The 18,692-nt window shown below is 50.0% G+C and overlaps 4 protein-coding genes across 4 annotated transcripts; 1 reads left to right on the forward strand and 3 right to left on the reverse strand.

The window, feature by feature from the left end:
- Window positions 1-114: 114 nt before the first annotated feature.
- FTJAE_11901 (DNA replication licensing factor) lies at window positions 115-2,781 on the reverse strand (the record flags this gene model as incomplete). The annotated part of the gene is made up of 5 exons (XM_037344894.1): window positions 115-201; window positions 267-2,187; window positions 2,240-2,373; window positions 2,424-2,677; window positions 2,733-2,781. The coding sequence occupies 5 exons, from the start codon at window positions 2,779-2,781 to the stop codon at window positions 115-117; spliced, it is 2,445 nt and encodes an 814-aa protein (XP_037201051.1).
- Window positions 2,782-3,294: 513 nt separating this feature from the next.
- On the forward strand, window positions 3,295-6,982 carry FTJAE_11902 (uncharacterized protein; the record flags this gene model as incomplete). Its single annotated transcript, XM_037344895.1, has 2 exons — window positions 3,295-3,411; window positions 3,473-6,982. The coding sequence occupies 2 exons, from the start codon at window positions 3,295-3,297 to the stop codon at window positions 6,980-6,982; spliced, it is 3,627 nt and encodes a 1,208-aa protein (XP_037201052.1).
- A 111-nt stretch (window positions 6,983-7,093) lies between these two features.
- FTJAE_11903 (3 (2) 5 bisphosphate nucleotidase) lies at window positions 7,094-8,155 on the reverse strand (the record flags this gene model as incomplete). The annotated part of the gene is made up of 1 exon (XM_037344896.1): window positions 7,094-8,155. One exon carries the CDS (start codon window positions 8,153-8,155, stop codon window positions 7,094-7,096), a length of 1,062 nt encoding a protein of 353 aa, XP_037201053.1.
- A 3,048-nt stretch (window positions 8,156-11,203) lies between these two features.
- Window positions 11,204-16,327, reverse strand: FTJAE_11904 (chromodomain protein; the record flags this gene model as incomplete). Its single annotated transcript, XM_037344897.1, has 4 exons — window positions 11,204-11,336; window positions 11,395-15,785; window positions 15,840-15,866; window positions 15,920-16,327. The coding sequence occupies 4 exons, from the start codon at window positions 16,325-16,327 to the stop codon at window positions 11,204-11,206; spliced, it is 4,959 nt and encodes a 1,652-aa protein (XP_037201054.1).
- Between the last annotated feature and the right edge of the window lie 2,365 nt (window positions 16,328-18,692).

Here is an 18,692-nt window from a genome sequence, read left to right on the forward strand (position 1 = left end):
TGCCCAATTCTCATCATTGACAGAGCTCTACCAGCATACTATTCTCATCTACCTTCATATGCCAAAACGCCAGACCTTTACATAGAACATCTCACTTCGTTACATGCCCAGCTCTCAAAAGTCCATGTCATCCTCTTGGTCGTTATCAAGATCGCTGTTGACAAATACCAGTCTTGCACCATTCCTGGTGGTTTGCCAGACCTGTGAACCATGGTTAGCGATTTGTTCATATACGAGGAGCGTCTCCTAAAAAAAAAAATACTTACATCCATGGTGGTGTATTCTTGCAAAGCGTTGGACCACTGGTCGGCAGTAAAGCCTCGAGCGATGACTCGCGCCTTTAATTGTGTCATGCTCAGCTCAATACCGAGATCTTCCTCACCAGCGGCATCCTCAGGACGGCATTGGCCGGCATCAGCAAGTTGCTTAACGAAATTGTAAATTCTGCTGCTGGGATCCGCGTTCGCTCGACCCGTGCCAAGATCGTTGTTCAGACTTTCTTTGCTAGCCTCGACTAGTCTGAGAGCCTCATCAACATCGTCTTGAGTGACCTCATTGCTGAATCGAAGTCGGGCCAAGGCCTGGGCCAGACGGACAACACCCAAGAGGGTACGAGGCGTTGTGTGGGTAAACTGCTTGCCCTTCTTCTCAGCGCGCTGCTGCTGGTCTCGCATGCGTACGTATGTCTTGATCATGTACTCAGAGACCGTTTCAGGAACGACAGGTCGGTATGTCCTTGCTTGGGCGATGTAGGATCGCACTTCATGAGGACTGAAGACAACATTATCAGTGCCGATATCGGGATGTCGGCTGTTCATGTGCACAAACGCAACGTGCTTGGCAAGCTGTTCGTCTGTTTCGCGCGTAGGGGTATCAAGAAGCAGGAATAGGATATCGAAACGGGATAACAGCGCGGCGGGGAGATTAATGTTTTCGACAGGGGAGATTCGAGGATTATATCGTCCATAAACAGGGTTAGCGGCGGCAAGAATAGAGGTGCGAGCGTTGAGGGTTGTTGAGATTCCGGCCTTTGAAATGGAAATTGTTTGCTGTTCCATTACTTCGTGGATGGCTGTACGGTCAGTCTCGTCCATCTTGTCGAACTCATCAATACAGCAGATTCCGTTATCGGCCAGGACGAGAGCACCACCTTCAAGAACCATTTCATCCGTGACAGGATCACGCATAACAGCAGCCGTGAGACCGACACCACTGCTTCCACGACCTGAGGTGTAGACGCCACGAGGAGCGACCTTTGAAATGTACTTGAGGAGCTGAGACTTGGCCACACCAGGATCACCCATCAAGCAGATGTTGATATCGCCACGAATCTTCATTCCGTCTCCCATTTCTTTCGTCACACCACCAATAAGTAGAAGAAGAAGAGCCTTTTTAACATCAAGATGTCCGAAGATTTCGGGAGCAATCGACTTCGCCAACAGTTCGTATACTTGGCCAGTCTGGCGGTATTTTTCAATCCGGCGGACCAGTGTGGAGTCAACAATCATCTCACTGTATGCCTTTTTGTGTTGGAGAACGTGATGTGCCTCGAGATAAGTATCAGTGAGCAGACCAGCCTTCATCGCCTTGAAACCTGTATAGGGGGTGGGGAGGAAGATGCCCGAGATATCGACAACATCACCAGGGTTAATTTGGCGGACGAGAGTGCCATGGCAGAGCACGGTAAGACTTCGAGGAATCTGACCAATTGGGACCTGCTCGGCCATCTCCTGGACCTTGACCTCCTGGAAAGGCAAGAACTTTGAGGCTCTCGAAGAAGGGTTGAGTTGACCCTTGGCCTGGTTCTGCTTGCAGTCTTCAGAGGGGCACATAGTTAAGGGGCCATATTGCTTGTCAGTAACAGGCTGGAAGATTTCACAGCCACATCTGTCGCAAGTGTAGGCGCTGACTTGAACGATGGGTTTGACATCAGAAACTCGAGTGGCGATCGCACGAATGGTAATAAGATGACCCAAGTGCTCGCCGCGCACTTGTCGAACTGCCAGAGCTTTTGTGGGTTGGCTTGAGGTGCCAGTCCTGGGCTTGAACACGAGGGTGTACCTGCGAGTGAGCTCGGCAGGGAACTTGTCATCTGCAGCAGTAGGGTCTCGCTCAGCGGCTTCGTCCAGTTCTCGGTTTCGGATTTGTCGTCGAGCCATCAACACGTCGAGAACATCGTCCTTGAAGCTATTCGCTGGTCAATGCGGTGCATCAACATTTGGGTCACTTGAGTACTTACTTCACATCCGCGCTCATTGGAGGCATGACCTCATCCACAGCTCGGGAAAATATTTCGACGTAGTGTTTTGTGTTCATCTCGATGGAATCAACAAGTCTCATACTGTCCTCGCCGTCGAACGCTTGGTTCTCCCACTACAAGCATGTTAGTACTTTGGTGGAAAAGGGAGTATCGCAAATCATACGGTTGCTAAATCGTCAAGATCAATCGTCGCCTCGTCAATCGTTCGATCCGAGAGTTGCTGCAGCATACTCTTGTACTTGTACTGAGGAGCACGGCGCTCCTTGGCTTGTTGCCGGTTCGCATCTTGCCCATCCTCCTCCATTAAATCATACTCGTCGTCGAGGTCATCTTCTCCGATGGTGATATTGCCTAGTGCAGTTGTGATGGTTTGCTCTGGTGATGTCTTGAATCCCGTCAAGAACTCCTGAAAGGCATCTATACCGATGATTAGCTTATGTGGGGAGCTAAGTGCAGCAGGAAATGTACTGACGTTGCTGCTTCTCATAGCTGACAGGGGCCTTGAACTCGCGCAGCGCCATTGCGAAGAAATTTTATAGGGATCTCAAATTTGAAGAGCGCTGGAAGATCAAGTTTGTGCGGTGCGGTGCTGGATAGTACAAAGCGAATGGAGAGATGCGATCGCGATGCACAAATTGAGTGGACTCGAGGCGAGCCGCAGGGGGGCAACGGTGGTTGCGATGGGCCCTGCCTCCCTCCAAGCGCGCACACCAAACGCGTCTTTTCGCGTGTCGCGACGCACAGCCACATGCAGAGTTTAATTGACACCCGCCACTGTTACAGCCACAGCGGCATTGACCACCCACCGAAGCTGTAGTTAGGTAGTCTAAAGCTGGGGAAGGGACGGGGATGATCACCGAGCACGTGTAGGGACCTCGGCTGCGGGACAAGAAAGGGACTCCAAATCGGAAATGTTTCGGCACCTGAACTGAGCTGAGTTGAGCTGTGCTTCTTCCCACCGACAAGTAATAATATCCTCCCGTGAGAGGCCGACTTAAATCGAATTACAGTCTTCTCAATTGCCTAAGCGCATCATGCCTCCCAGACGAAATGCGCAGTCCGTCTCGGCGGAAATCTCCCTATCTCACCTCAAGAGCTGCTTGGTCAACCTTCCTACATCACTGGTCTCCCTCCTAGTCAATGTCAATACTGTAGGAACCTTCTTCTTCCCTGATTTGCTCCACTGGCAAGTTTTCTGACCGTACCGTATAGCCTGCACAAAATGTCATCATCGAGCTCAGCTATCGTGAGGCCTCGCCGACTGGAGCCGGCTCCCAGCAGCGCTCCATATTTGTAGGATGGACAGGTATGCCCAGCAAGAGGAGGACCGCTCCTCCTGGGACCCGCGATGGACTCAATGGCTCGCGGTCATCCCGCGATCAGGAGGTTCAGCTTGTCGAACTCGATGCCACGCTAGCCAAGTCACTAGGTATATCAGAAGGGCAGAAGATCACGGCCACCATTCATCTCGATCCTCCGCTGGCGCATACGGTCAACATTGAACCCCTTACACCGGAGGACTGGGAGATCATCGAGCTACATGCGACATTTCTTGAACTGAACCTCATCTCTCAAATTCGAGCGCTCCCGAACCCGCTATACAAAATTGGCGACAACCCCGTCGAGCCCCATGCGTTGACACTGCATCTATCTCCGACATCGACTGCAAGTATTAAAGTCATTTCACTGGACCCTTCACCTCCGGCCGACGTGCCATTCGCAAAGATATCTCCCGATGCCGAGGTCATCGTTGCGCCAAAGACGAGGCAAAAGAGCTCGCACAGCTCGGGCGACCACCGCAGCGTAGCCAGCACTTCCAAGTCCAAACGAAGCGCGACCAGTACGGTGCGCCGGCGAAGCGCCAAGGAAGAGCGGAGGCCTACTATGTTTCTGCGTGGTCTTGACCGAAGCTCATGTGAAGAATGGTTTGATGAAGGACCCCTGGTTCAGGACTTGAGTGTTTGGGTTGATCACGACCTTCTCTCCGGCGAAGCCTTCAAAGGGGTCAACTATGTCGCGGTCGATGTTATTAGACCAGCTGGCCTGCAACAGCCCCAACCAGAAGAAGGCGGCGTTCCTGCTGGGACGACTGCGGCCACAAAAGTCATTGCTCATCTCAGATCATGGATTGATCCTCCCAATAGTCAATCAGTTGCCCTTTCGTCACCCCTTTGTGCAAGCCTTGGATGTTCTGGCATGGTTGGCGGGATAGTCAAGCTTCAAGCAGCTCCACAGCAACTCCCCAAGACTGCGGTGCAGAGCATCAAGGTTTTTCCTTTCGCCACAAATGCAAAGACGGTCGAAGGCCTGCGATTTGGTGGAGAATCCAAGGCTGAGAAGGAAGAGTCTGCGAAGCGGTTCCGACAGATCTATGCCGCTACTAGAGGTACTGACGGGCTTCTTCAAGGACCTCTAACAGACGGCTCCATCATGAGCTTATACGACGGTCTTGATCCCCCTCAGGGGTGGGAAGGCGGCATCATTAAATTTGCCTTTGGTGGTGATTTTCAGGAGAACAAAGACGCTGCGAATTGGCTTCTTGGACTCGATACTAAACTCCCGATTGACTTTCAGCCACCAACCCCTCGGCCATCATGGCTGACCGAAACGGATGGGTTTGAGCGTCAACCAACCCACGATTCTCTCCTTGTTGGAATCGACTCCTTGCTGGATAACTTACAGTCTAATCTTGTTCACCTTTCTTCGGTCCTTCTCACTGGTGGCATGGGATCCGGAAAATCTTCAATTGCTCGACACTTGGCACAAAAGCTTCGACAAGATTCATTATTCCATACATTATACTACCCTTGTCGGAAACTAGTCAATGACGAGACACGGATCTCAACGATAAAGGAAACTTTGACCCGTTTGTTCGCCACTGCCAGCTGGGGTGCACGCTTGAACGGAAAAGCTGTTGTAGTTCTTGATGACCTGGACAAGCTTTGTCCTGTAGAAACCGAACTTCAGGTTGGCAATGACAATGGAAGGAGCAGGCAAGTCGGTGAGATCCTGTGCTCGATCGTCAGGCAATATTGTACTCGCGACAGCGGTGTTGTTCTCCTGGCCACAGCCGAGGGCAAGGAGTCGATCAATGGTGTTGTAGTCAGTGGCCATGTCGTGCGCGAGATCGTCGAACTTAAGGCGCCCGATAAGGAATCGAGACGCCGAGTGATGGAATCTATCGTCATGCAGGATGCCATAACGGCTGACGAAGCTCAGACACAGTTCAGCGATGAAAGTCGACCACAAACTGCCGACGGCAGCATGACGGAAGACAGTGGTGCTTGGATGGACGGCGCTAGCCATGCAAGCAAGGAGAGTCATCCGGCAAAGACGAGCGGCTTCATATTGGATCCAGATCTTGACTTCCTTGACATTTCTGGGTCTACAGACGGCTACATGCCTGGTGACATCAATGTCCTTGTGTCTCGTGCGAGGAACGAGGCTATCATTCGTGCCATTGCTGAGTCGCCAGACTCGACAGGCGCCATTCACTTGGCAAGGGCTGATTTTGACAAGGCTCTCAAGGGGTTCACGCCAGCCTCATTGAGGAATGTGTCGCTCCAGAGTTCGTCAACAAGCTTCAAGTCGATTGGAGGACTGCAAGAGACACGACAAGTGCTCCTGGAGACGCTACAATACCCAACTAAATATGCGCCAATCTTTGCGCAGTGTCCGCTACGCCTTCGATCCGGCCTTCTTCTTTACGGATATCCTGGTTGCGGTAAGACACTTCTTGCCAGCGCTGTTGCCGGCGAGTGTGGCCTCAATTTCATCAGTGTCAAGGGCCCTGAAATTCTGAACAAGTATATCGGTGCCTCTGAGAAGAGTGTTCGAGATCTGTTTGATAGGGCCCAGGCGGCGAAGCCATGTGTACTCTTCTTCGACGAGTTTGACTCCATTGCACCCAAGAGAGGACACGACTCTACGGGTGTTACGGACCGTGTGGTAAACCAGCTTCTCACACAGATGGATGGTGCCGAAGGGCTGTCCGGTGTCTACGTGCTGGCAGCTACTTCACGACCTGACCTGATCGACCCTGCTCTTCTTCGTCCCGGCCGTCTGGACAAGTCTTTGTTGTGCGATATGCCTTCTCTGGAGGATCGTGTCGACATTATCAAGGCGCTGTTTCAAAAAGTCAGACTCTCGGATGAGTTGACCGGATCCGATGGGCCACTGAGGGACATTGCTCGCCGTACTGAGGGCTTCTCGGGTGCTGACCTTCAGGCTCTTGTCTCCAATGCTCAGCTCGAGGCTATTCACGATGTTTTGGATGTTGATGGACCTACAGTTACTTCTAAACGACCCAACGGAACCAATGGAAAGTCGAATACCACACCTAGCTTCGTCCAGTTCCGTTATGGTAAAGACGCCAAACCTCTGACCGAGGCGACGCCAAAAAGCAAGTCTGCTGCTCTGGTGGAGAACGCATCTATTTTGGCAAAGCTTGAAGAGATCAAGATAGCTCGTAAGAAGTCGAAGCAAATCCATGGGGCTCCCGCCGCCAACACAGACGTCAAGGCGCAAAGCAGCGATCAGAGGGAAGTGGTTATTGAATGGGGCCACCTCATAAAGGCTCTGGATAACACACGGGCGAGTATCAGTTCTGAGGAGAAGGCCAGATTGCAGAGGATATATACCGAGTTTGTTGTGGGTAGAAGTGGCCAAATGAAGGATGGGCAGGGAAGCATGGAGATTGGAGGCCGAAGCAGCTTGATGTAAGATATGGGTCTGGCATGTATAGAATATGGATGTGAACGTAGATACCAGCATCTTGGATTAAGTTTCGTTATCTTTTGAGATTCTCGATAGAGCCTTTTATTTTATGGCTGGTTAAGTGGAGGCGGCGTCTTCAGCAAGAATCGTCTTCATACTCTCAAGAACGGCAGCGTGGATACCCTGTCTAGCTGCAAGCAGTCCATTGTTCTGGCTCAGATCCCTTCCAGCCCCAAAGTCCATATCCTTGCCGTCGAGATCGGTTACTTTGCCGCCGGCTTCGGTCAAGATAAGTTGAGCTCCGGCATGATCCCAGATATGCATCACCACATCGTCAGATGAAGGAATGCGCAGCTGGAAATCACCGCCGCCAACGAGGAGAGCCGCGTAACGGATGTGTGATGAGTACAGCTCGATGTTGGGGAATTTAGCACCGAAAGAGCTTGCGAGTTTGCGGATGAGGTCGTGACGAGACGTCGAACCACTCGAGTAGTTGATGATCTGAGCTTCAGCGGGGCTTGAGGCTTTGGCGACGCTGTCAAGAGGCTGAGCTGGCTGGAGACCGCCGAAGTCCATCTTGCGAATCGTGGTGCCTTGACCGCGAACTGCGGTGAGCATAAGACCCAAACCATCCTTGTCGATGGTTGACTCTGCAACTTTATCATCCACAGGCTTGAGGTTTGCACAGCCCAAAACACCAACGACCTCCTTTCCATCCTCTACCAAGGCTAGGGAGACAGCGTATTGTTCTCCCTTGAGGAAGGTAGCTGTTCCATCGATAGGATCCATTACCCAGAATCGCCCCTTTCTCCCACCCTGACCACGTCCTCCAAGATCGATCACCTCAAGAAGCTCCTCAGCATCCTTGGGGCTCGCAAGGAGGGCTTCGTCGTCTGAGTTCTCGAGGTGAGCACCAGAGGCAAGTTCCCAAACCCGCTGCTTCAAGGCGGGATCTTCTCTAAGAGCGCTAGAATCTTCCTCGCCGACGAAGTTGTCACCGGGAAATGCCTTGCGGAGGGCGCTTATGAGAACAGCTTGAGCAGCGAAGTCAGCAGCGGTGACGGGAGAGTCGTCTGATTTTGAAATGCCGCTGACGGTCGACTGGACTCTTTTTGTCAGGATCGATGCCCGTAGCACGGCGAGCTCTGCGATTTGACGCTCAAGAGTATAGGATGACATGATGGCGTTGTAGTGTTGGTGGAGGTGGAGGTGGAGGTGGAGATATCGGGATTGCTATTTGGTGAGCTGCTGTAATATGCGGTGCTAATGAGAAGTAGAGTGATTTATTTATGATGCGACATTTCAGGCGATGCTATGCATGAGATTGATTGAGTGAGAGGACGAGCGAGGGACAAGGCGGTGGTGATTTGGTGTTTCCCCACGGATCCACAGCATATCATGATGCAGTCAATGAGCGTCGTTTATTTGTTCATGTATGAGACATGAGAATAACAAATCAATGCCCGCCCATTGCGACTACGTTAGTCCTAGTGTTGTGAGTTGTGCAAGATATGAGATGACTATTCAAGAGGTAATAGGAACTCGAGTCGATCTCTCCATGGTATTCGTGGTCGGTCATTGATTGTAGTTATTTAGGTATTTATTTGCCCCTCTCATTCGTCCAAGTCAGCCAACAACTGCATGCAGGACATTATACCATCCACTCTATATGATGCCTCTGATACGGCATATAAGATGCTAGAATTAGTATTGTCAAGTCGTCATATGCCACTCAGAAGCCAGTACGACAGCGACCCCAACTGACAGTGGCTCGGCTTGTCTCTGTGGTCAAAATCCAGTGTTGACAGACTGTCCAAGTCGTAGACATGATCACTCCCATCTATGACTTCTCCCGCTCCCTCGACTGACATTCTATTCGTCTTAATCTTGAGAACTTTCGATGTGCTTTGATCTGAGGATGTGTATTCGATGTAAAGGTTGAATGAGTTGAGCTTATTCTTTTGGTTGAATCCTGTTTTACTTGTTCCCGCGCCGTCGCGCCATCGCTTGGTTTGTGGTCGGAATGCTTCGGTTCTGGAAAACAAGAGCTCGACGGGCGTGTTTGATATATCTCCGGGCTTGTGATTTCGTGCAGCTCATACTCAGTCTCCTTAGAAGCGACATCATTTCGCTCTCCAACTGGAATAGGGGCTTGTTCTTGAACTTTTTCGACTTCATTGGCTAACTCCTACGCCAAAACCATGGTCTCCTGTGAACTTACTAGAGAATTTCTAGGTATCAAGGAAACTTTGGTGCCCTCGACGTCCAGGTCCTTTGTCTTTTCCTTGACTCCAGCTTTAGATTGTCTTGGGTTCGTTGGTCGCAGCAGACATGTCGCAGGCCGTTTCTTATCCATCTTCCCTAAAGCCTCGTTGTTTATCCAATTATTGGTAATCGCCATTGCTGGCTGCATATCTTTCGTTTCAGACCTGTTCAGGGAGGTTACAGAAATAGCAAATAACGATATTGTGCTCTCTAGAGGGTCGATATTATAAGCAACTACACAAATCCGGCTCCATCCTCGGTCCAATATCTTGGAGCGGCATTGTTGGAAGACTTGATATTCTCGAGATATCGCCAAATGTGTTGATAATCAACTCCAACTTCTTGCTCAATGCTGATGTGTTGGATGGATCTTTTGTCAGCGTGATTTGAACATCATCCAATCTGGAAATAACCACTTGGCTCAGTCTCATATACTCCCTCTTGTCGTCATTCATTGTGAATCGAGCCATTTCTCTCTTGACTTTCTTTAATACGGGATCAAAGCCTTGTCTTTGGCCGCGCCTGATAAATCTCGCTCTGCTCATTATTCGGCTTCGGCACCTAGAGATGACAATGCGGATAATCTAACTGTGAAGTTTCTCACAAGATACTGGTATTTTCGTTAGAGGGCTCAGAAGGTGCCTGCTGTGTCCCTTGACTTACCTGGAGTCTCCCGACTGAGTGATCTGAATATCTTATCAAACCCTTCCGTGACAGCGTTAAGATATGATGGTGAGTTATGACTATCCTTTGCATTGGCTGCAACCATCACCACAACACTAGATTTATTCTCCTCTACACAAACTGCTGTGACCCTTATAGTATCATCTCGGATACTTGAAAGAAACGTCATTGTTGATGTGAGTAACTTCTCATCCTGCAAAGACAGTGCCCTGTTGATGTCTGCTTTGCACATGGGCTCCAGTCTTGAATGCTGTCCCTTTGGGGCTTGCAGCCAATTCTACCGAGGTAGTAAAGAAGGGCAATGCTTCGAGCACATTCAATCTCGGTGTTAGTCATTGACATATCTGACTGACTAGCTACTAGAGGCTAGGGAGTCGCATAGAATGTTGAACTTCTCAAAGAAAGCAACTATCAGATATCTACGAAGCAACCATATTTTCATCCTCCATGCCAATGAGCCTGATGACGAATAACACACATTGCGGTTGGTTGCAGCCCTGGAATGGGCATCACCATGTGCTATATAACCACAGCATGATATATATACATATTACATGAAAATATCATATCAAGACGGCACAGGTTAATGCGAATCTCGGAGTTGTTCATCTTTCTTTATAGTTTAGAGCTTCTATCAACCCAAGCAGAAGCCATCGCCTGGCAGTTGTTGCTCGTTTCTTTTTTATCCACTGTCCATGCCATGCAGTAATCTTGATCTAACAATAATATGGGTCTCTATGCATTGTGTTGGCCTCCGCATCACCTTCTCACCTTCTCACCTCCCATTCTTGAGGTGTGTTGAGCAGATGACCAACACCGAGCCCCAGATAACAAATCCAGTTCAACAAAGACGCGCAACGCTAGCCTAGCTCAAATGCATAAGACGTGGCCCCCCAACGTAAGTGTGTATAATCTTGGCAACAGCCAAGTCGATCAAGATGAGACAACTCCACCTATGACAAGTCCTATACCATGCTATCCGGGTATGGTCTGAACCTGAACCTGAACCTCAGATCTTTCCACACGTAGTTCTTGCTCAAAATGCAGTCAAGTGTAGTAAAGGGCAAACATGCTGACAGCCCCTGTATTTTGAGGTATGCGCAACCAAACGCCGATCCTATGCCGGAAACTGAATAAAAAGATGCTCAAGTCATAATGAAACAATACCAGGTATAATCTGCTCGTAACAGGGAGGTAGGTGTGTTTGTTTTGGTTTCGTACTGATTGTTCCTTGTTAGGAATCATCCGTTGCTTTCCTTTAGCTGATGGTGACGGTGACTATGCACCATTGGTTTTGGTTGAACCGGATCCCTTGCTACGGGAGTGTAGAGTGCGATACATATTGCTCAATCGCTTTCCCGTGACGCTCTTGCTTGTATCATCTACAGGCCACAAAGCTGCCAGAAAGTCCCTATCATCAGTGTTAGTTGGATCTGTCACAAGAAGCTGTATAACATCACAGGACTCACCAGAAGTTGCTCTTGAGACCTTCGTCAGCAGCAGTGGCTGCCAATTTCTCATCGAGAAAAGTGCCAATGACGACCAGCTCGACGCCAAAGATAGACGCCCGCTCCTTGCTTGACTTGACGTTGTCCTTTGTTGTAGAAAGAATCCTCTCAAAGTTCTCTCGGACCGGTTTGAGTAGAAACCAAATCATGGCGTCGTTGTCCTCAGCTCTCTTATCTTTGTTGTCGCCAATCCGGCGAAGTTCGTCCAGTCTTCGCAGAGCCTTGGCTCGGCGCTCATCCTGAGGATGCGAGTCATGGGCTCGCTCTCGCTCTCGCTCGCGGTCGCGGTCACGATCACGGTCACGGTCTTCACGATGTCGGTCATGTCGCCTATCATCACGTCGGTCGTCACGTCGGTCATCTCGGCGGTCTTCCCGACGATCATCGCGATGACTGTGGCTAGGGCGATGTTTATCATGTCGCCTGTCATCCCGTCGTTCATCACGTCGTTCGTCTCGGCGCTCATCACGTCGGTCCTCATCATCCCGATGACGCCGCTTCTCTGACCTCTCCCTGTCCTCTCCATGCTTACTGGATCGACGATGCTCCTCGATGCGGCGGTGCTTAGGGCTGCGGCTATCTTCGTGAGACAGATGTTTTCGCTTGAAATCCGGTCGCGGGGTTCCACGCTCCTCCGCATGACTTCGGGATCGGTGCAGGTCACCATGAAGGTGGTCTCTGTCGCGGTCGCGAGACTTCTTGCCATTGTGCGGAGCAGGCGACGCTGTGGCACTCCCACGGTGGCCATTGGCAATTGTCTTTTTGTTGTTGCGGTGATGATTCTCTACTGCTCGCTGCACACCACGATCATTAGAGTGTTTCGCTTGCAGGACTGAAAGCAGATACTCTGATCGACGAACAAGGTGAACGGCGCCAGGAGCCTTCATCTTGTCATTGCCCTTGCTACGCTCCTCCTTCTTCTCCACGCGATGTTCTTCAAGGAAGAATTTGTCTACCATCTCCAGATCGGGATCGTCACGGATCTGAGGCCAAGCGCCAAAGCCGTGTCTGTCAATACCGACCAGTAGCATGGCATCTTCCTTAGCACCCCAAGCACAAGAGTAGCTAGCGGCCTTCGTCGCGTCAGGGAGACGAAACGTGTGCCAGTCATTGTGGCTGCGTATGACTTGTCGGAGAAGCTGAAGCTGCTTCGGACGTTCTATGGCCGTTTCAGCGTTGACCTTCTTGAGATCGCCAAAGTCTATCAGAACAGCCTTGCGGTCCTTCTTCGTGAGAGTCTTCCCGAGTCTCTTTTCTTCTTCCACCATCTGAGCATAGTTATCGTCCACCGCCTCCTTGGCTGCCTTGATAAATTCATCGAGGACCGACTTGACGTAGTCTGGATCCCTTTCTTTCAGCTTGGCTTCCTTGATGATTTCATCCCCGCGATCATCCATTGAGCCGTAACGGAAGTAGGCCTTTATTAGACTACGTTGTTCCTTGTCGTTCAAAGGACGCTTAGGATCGAGAGGCACGGGCCTTCGGTCGTCTTCCTCCTTGTCTTGCTGCTCCTTCTGTCGTTTCTTGAGGCGAACATCACGTTCGCTCTCTCTGTGGCGGCTCTTGATGGCCGCTCTGCGTGGAGCACTTTCAGCCGCCACCTTGGCAACGTAGGCCTCATGCTGTTTCTTTTCTTCCTCGGCCTTGATTTCGGCGATCTTGTCGGCGGGGATAATTTGATCCCAATCAAGGTTGATGTCATCAACTTTTACATCAGTAATTTGCATGAAATTGTCCCAGTCGATACCACCACTACTTAGGTTTATCTTGTCGTCGACCTTGGTCTTGGTGACCTCAGCGTTCTCAAGAATTGAGTCAATGTCGAGCTGTTCAAGCCGTTCTTGATTGCCACTCTGTTCGAACATCTTAGATGATCGCATCTTGAGAACCATTTGGATATCTTCAGACGAAGACGGGCCTTCGACCCTGAGACCCTTCTTGTTGAGTTCCTCCTTGAAGGCTGCCTTGCCATCGTCAGTGACACCGGCCTGGATGGTCAGATATTCGAGTAAGAGTTTGTTGCGAGCCCTTTCGAGGACCTCTTCCTCGACAGTCTCCTTGGAGACTAGGCGGTAGATGTTTACAGGCCGTTTCTGGCCGATGCGATGGGCACGAGCCATGGCTTGCAAATCAGCTTGAGGGTTCCAGTCAGAGTCGAAAATGATGACAGTGTCTGCCGTCATGAGGTTGATTCCAAGGCCACCTGCACGAGTAGAGAGAAGGAAGCAAAAGTCATCGCTGTCGTCAGCGTTGAAGTGGTTGATGGCCATGCGTCGGGGGCCAGCAGCAATAGTGCCGTCCAATCTCTGGAACTTGTAACCCCGCAGAGAGCAGTAGTCGCCAAGAATATCAAGCATTTTGACCATCTGACTGAAGATCAGGACTCGGTGGCCATCTTTGTTGAGCTTGGAAAGAAGTTGATCGAGTAGCATCATCTTTCCACTGCTGGCAATCAAGCCCTTGATTTGATCTTCACGGCGGACGCTGCCGGCCAGGACCTTCTCCTCAGCACCAGGAAACATGTAAGGATGGTTACTGATCTTCTTCAGTTCCATCATAATATTCAGGAGAGAGTTCTTGTGTCCATTGGTGGCATCGCAAAGGGCTGTGTAGTTTCTGGTCAGGATGTTCTTGTAGTACTCCAACTGGACATCTGAAAGCTCGACGCGGATAATCTTCTCAGTCTTGGGAGGGAGATCTGACTCGACGGTTTCCTTTGTTCGTCGCAGAATGAAAGGTGCAATGGCCTTGTGAAGTTGTTGCAGTTTCTCTTGTGCATCGCTGGCAGAAAGGGAATCCAGATCTTCGTCAATGTCGACTTTGCCGGGGTTAAGAAAGTCGAGCAAAGCAGAAAGTTCGGCCAAGTTATTTTGAATAGGTGTTCCCGTTATTAGAATCTTGCAAGGAATGCCAAAGCTAACCAGCCGGTTGTATAACTGAGATTCACGGTTCTTGAGGCGATGAGCCTCATCAACAGCGAGCGTCTGCCATTTGATAGACTGCAGGAATTGCCAGTCCTGAAGAATAAACTCGTATGAAGTGACAAGGACATTGAACTTGGGCTTCTTTGGGTTGCCATCTACGAGCAGCTCATGCTCACGAATGATTTTTCGAGCATCCTCAGGACCGAGGTAGACAACATAATTGATGTCAGGGGACCAATGATTGAAAGTGTCGCACCAAGCCGGGATGACACTCAGAGGAGCAACCACAAGCGATGGTCCCTCCTGACGTCGAGCATTACGGAGCCAGCTGAGGAATGATACGGTCTGTACCGTTTTTCCGAGACCCATTTCATCAGCGAGGATCACGTTATTGCCCTTTGTCCAGTTCAAACACAGGAAGTTGAGGCCCCGAAGCTGGAAGTTGCGGAGTTCGCCGCCTTTGATGAAATCGGGTTGCTCCTCGAGCTTGACCATCCGTGATCTTGTGTCGAGGTTCGTCTCCTTCCGGTCTGACTGCCACGAGCGTGATGCTCGATCAAGATATTGGTCAATCTGGTCTTGGAACGCGTCGCTGATTTCTGACGCGACTTCCCATGTGCATTCTTCGTACGTGAGGCCCTTCCACTTGACAAGATACTCAGTATCGTCTTCACCGTCTCGTACAGCGACCACTCGCTCGACCTTCGTGTAATCCTCGAATGCTTCCTCGTCTCGCTCGCGGTCAAGGAAGAATTGCTCCTTCGTTTCGGGGGGGATATCATCGCCGACGCGGATGTCCACCTCGTACTCGATTACCTTTCTAAAGTAATTCTCAACTTTACGGTAACCCCGATAATCTCGAATGTCTTGAAACGTCTCCCAAGTGTCATGCAAGTGCGACTTGCCTTGCCACTTGATGAAGTATTCGAAGTCGTTCTTAGTCAACCCATAGGAAATTTCGAGTCCGTCTTTGAGCCTATGCCGGACAACCTTTTCTATGTATGGTGAATCGTCGATATAGTCAACGGTGTACGCCATGGGGGCGAGCTCGTCGTCATCATCCTCGTCGACGTCGCTCTCTTCGTATGCACCTTGTTGTACCTGTGCAGCGCGACGACTCGACCAGCGCTTTTCAGCAAATGCGAGATCTGGCTGTGCTTCGCGTTGCATACGAGCCTTCTTCTGCAGGCTCTTTGCGCGAGCACCGCCATATGTGTCGGAATCGGAATCGGAATCGGCTGTGGAGGCACGTAACGTAGGAGTTCCAATCTTGGATGCTGTGATGACCGCGTTAGACCATGAAGGCGGCGAGGGTAGGCATTGCACATAGAAAACGGCCAACTTACAAGGACGGGAGGATTCAACACGTCGCCGCTTGACTGTACGACGGTTGACAGGGGGTTCAGAATCCGAATCATCAGATTCGACCTGCATACGTGAGTTAATAATATATCCGGGTACCGAATTGCGACGATGACCTACGATTTTTCGTTGTTCTCGAGGTCGCGTCTATCTTCTTGTCAGCAAACTTGAAGTCTGAGTGAAAAATTTTCACAACGTACACTTCTCCTCAACCCATAGAGCTCTGGATTGGCCTTGATATACTCTTCTTCCTCGACAGGAGCTTTGCGCTTGGAGGCTCGATTCGAGTCGGTAGAGCTGTCGCGGTCTTCCATCGCGTCTTCGTTCTGTGATGGGAGGCTCTCCTCCATATCGAAGTCTCCATCATCAGACGCATTGTCTTCGCTTGATTGTTCACTCGCTGACATGTGTGTATTGTCGTGGACAATATTGGAATCGTTGTTCGCCTCGTCTGAGGATGCCGGTGATGGTTGATCGAGTGTGAGATCGGGGGCATCATGCGAGTCGCTATCGGTTGCATGATCTCCTGTATCAAACGACATGCTGATTCCATCAACCGGCGACAAATGTCCATTGGAGGGACCCCCCAAAGTAGGGGTGGACATCATGTTGGTGATGATACAGGCTACCTACTGAGGACGCGACGATATTAGCTGATATTCCAGTCTGACGTGGGCGCATGAGCAATTAACGGAATGACGCGACTCCGGCGACCCATAAACGACCTCTAGAACGTCTGAATATTGGGGAAACGATGGAGATGAAGCACTTGTCGCATCCCGTGTAAGTTACCGATGGTCGCTTGATGGAAACACCGAACTCGCAATTGAGAGAACCAGGTGACTCGGGTGCAGCGTATCGGGTCACAGGAGGGTCCAGACGAACGTGGAGCATCGAATCCATCAACTTTCATCGTATTATTGCGTGCATAAGGCCCTTGAGGAAGCAATATCGTGATGGGCAAGGCCGAGGCCGAAGCGGGATCGACGATAGGCGACAGGCCAGCAAGCCAGAAGCGCGGTAGAGAGAAGAAGGGGCAGGAAGGGTAAGGGTAACTCACGAGTCATTAAAGTATAACATGCAGACGAAAGCCAACATCTAGATACTATAGGCTGCCTGTCGGGAACTGTTTGGGGGTATCGGGGGCCCGGTGACGTGGGTAGGGGACGGGAGAATCAATTTGGTGGAGAGGCAGGAACCTGAAGATTTGGATTGATTGCACGGGGGGTGAGAGGCTGAGAGCACCTGAGAGGTGGAGCGTATGTCACGTGATCGTCTCAGCTACCAATCCACTGGCGAAAGCGTATTTATTTTATGCTGGTAGGTAGTCGATACGTAGGTACTATGTTAGTAAGTAAACAAAGTACAAGGCAGAGCTTGGGGTATCGTTACCTGATAGTTTTTCTTGAAATAGTATCAACGTCAATATGTCCACCTCGACTGATCGTGTTTGAAGTTGCTCTATTTCTCGACGTCTATTATTTTTTCTGTTGCGTGTGTATGCCTTAGTACCTACTCTGTAGTAGCCAATGAACGTGACAGACTAGCGCCACTACCCTGGATTCAACCAAGGACCGTATTGTTCTTATTGAGATTGATTGTAGTGGAAGTTACAATAGACCATTGCCTGAGTCCAAGCCTTGAGTCTAGAGTACTAGGTACTAAATGCTATACCTACCAGGTAAGGTAGATATCTGTAAGGTACTTGGGTAGAGCCTAGGTAGGTGCTAATAGTTAAATTGGTGTTTCTGTTGATTTTCAGTCTTTTAGTCTCCCAACTCGGTGCTGAATATCAAAATCAGGAAAGAGGTGGATGTGAATGAATTGAAGACAAATCGCAAAACGGATTTAGCTTTTCGATCTACACATGCCGACATAGGTTCCAAGATCACATTACCAATGCCATATGATTTGCCTTCAACGCAATATATTTACTGGAAATACATAGTAGCGCACTGAGTTTGCGTGTTTTGGTCGATACTGATTGTCATGTGGCACAGAGCGGATTGGCCCATGTGTAATGGTGAATTTGTTCCTTAGAACCTATAATACAGGGCGGTATTGTAAGTGACAAGATAACTGGATAGACCACTATAAGCCACCGCGGCTTTAACTCTGATGTGATACAATCCAATGTATAGAATGTTTGTTGGTACAGAGCAGAGCAGAGCAGAGTGGCGTGTAGTGTGAGTGAGTCAGCTCTGTCCGGTTTGGGTTCGTTTCTAAGAAGAAACTTAAGGCCTTGAATTGTTCATCTGATGGATTGACACCTTGAAGAACCTAAGGTAAGCGAGCCATATTACCGGATGTTAAAAATCTCAAGAAGGGGGAATAAATCAGTAAGTTTGCTACTCTGGAGAGACCTCCCTATTGTACCTAGGCACTGCAGGCTATGTAGGTATTCATTTTTCGCACGGTTCAAGGACACAATCCTTTGTTTGACATATCGAGAGGTCAGGAAACTGTTGACCTGCCCAGTACTTGATTAATGTATTTGGCGACTCAGTGAGACATCCATTGATAGGAGGCTGAATCAAGAGGCCCATGAGTTGCTTGAAAAAGGTACTTGAGTCGTTGAAGTTGACAATATGTTAAATGGATGGCTGCAGCAACAACGTCATGAAGGTTACACTTCACATTTACTGTTAGACCTGCATGGCAGTTTACTCGACCCGCGAACCTCTTATTTTAGTAGGTCCACAGCCCCCCCGCCAAACCTATGACAGGGCCTGAAAATTGGATTACCACCCGCACAACCCAAAGCCTGACCTTGGAACTTCCTTTAACCTTGATTTCTCCCTCCGATTTTCTTTCCTCACCCTGTATACCGCTGAACGAAGAGCATCGGCGAGCGCCAGCGACTCACTGTATCTTGTGCGCTCGAGGTCTCTTGGTCGTCGACCTCCGCCTCTCTTTTCTTGCCCACGAAACAAATTTTACCCCACCAAAATCACTTTTGAAGCGACGTCTGCT

Source organism: Fusarium tjaetaba, assembly GCF_013396195.1.
Source record: "Fusarium tjaetaba strain NRRL 66243 chromosome Unknown NRRL66243_c0000306, whole genome shotgun sequence".
Taxonomy (NCBI): domain Eukaryota; kingdom Fungi; phylum Ascomycota; class Sordariomycetes; order Hypocreales; family Nectriaceae; genus Fusarium; species Fusarium tjaetaba.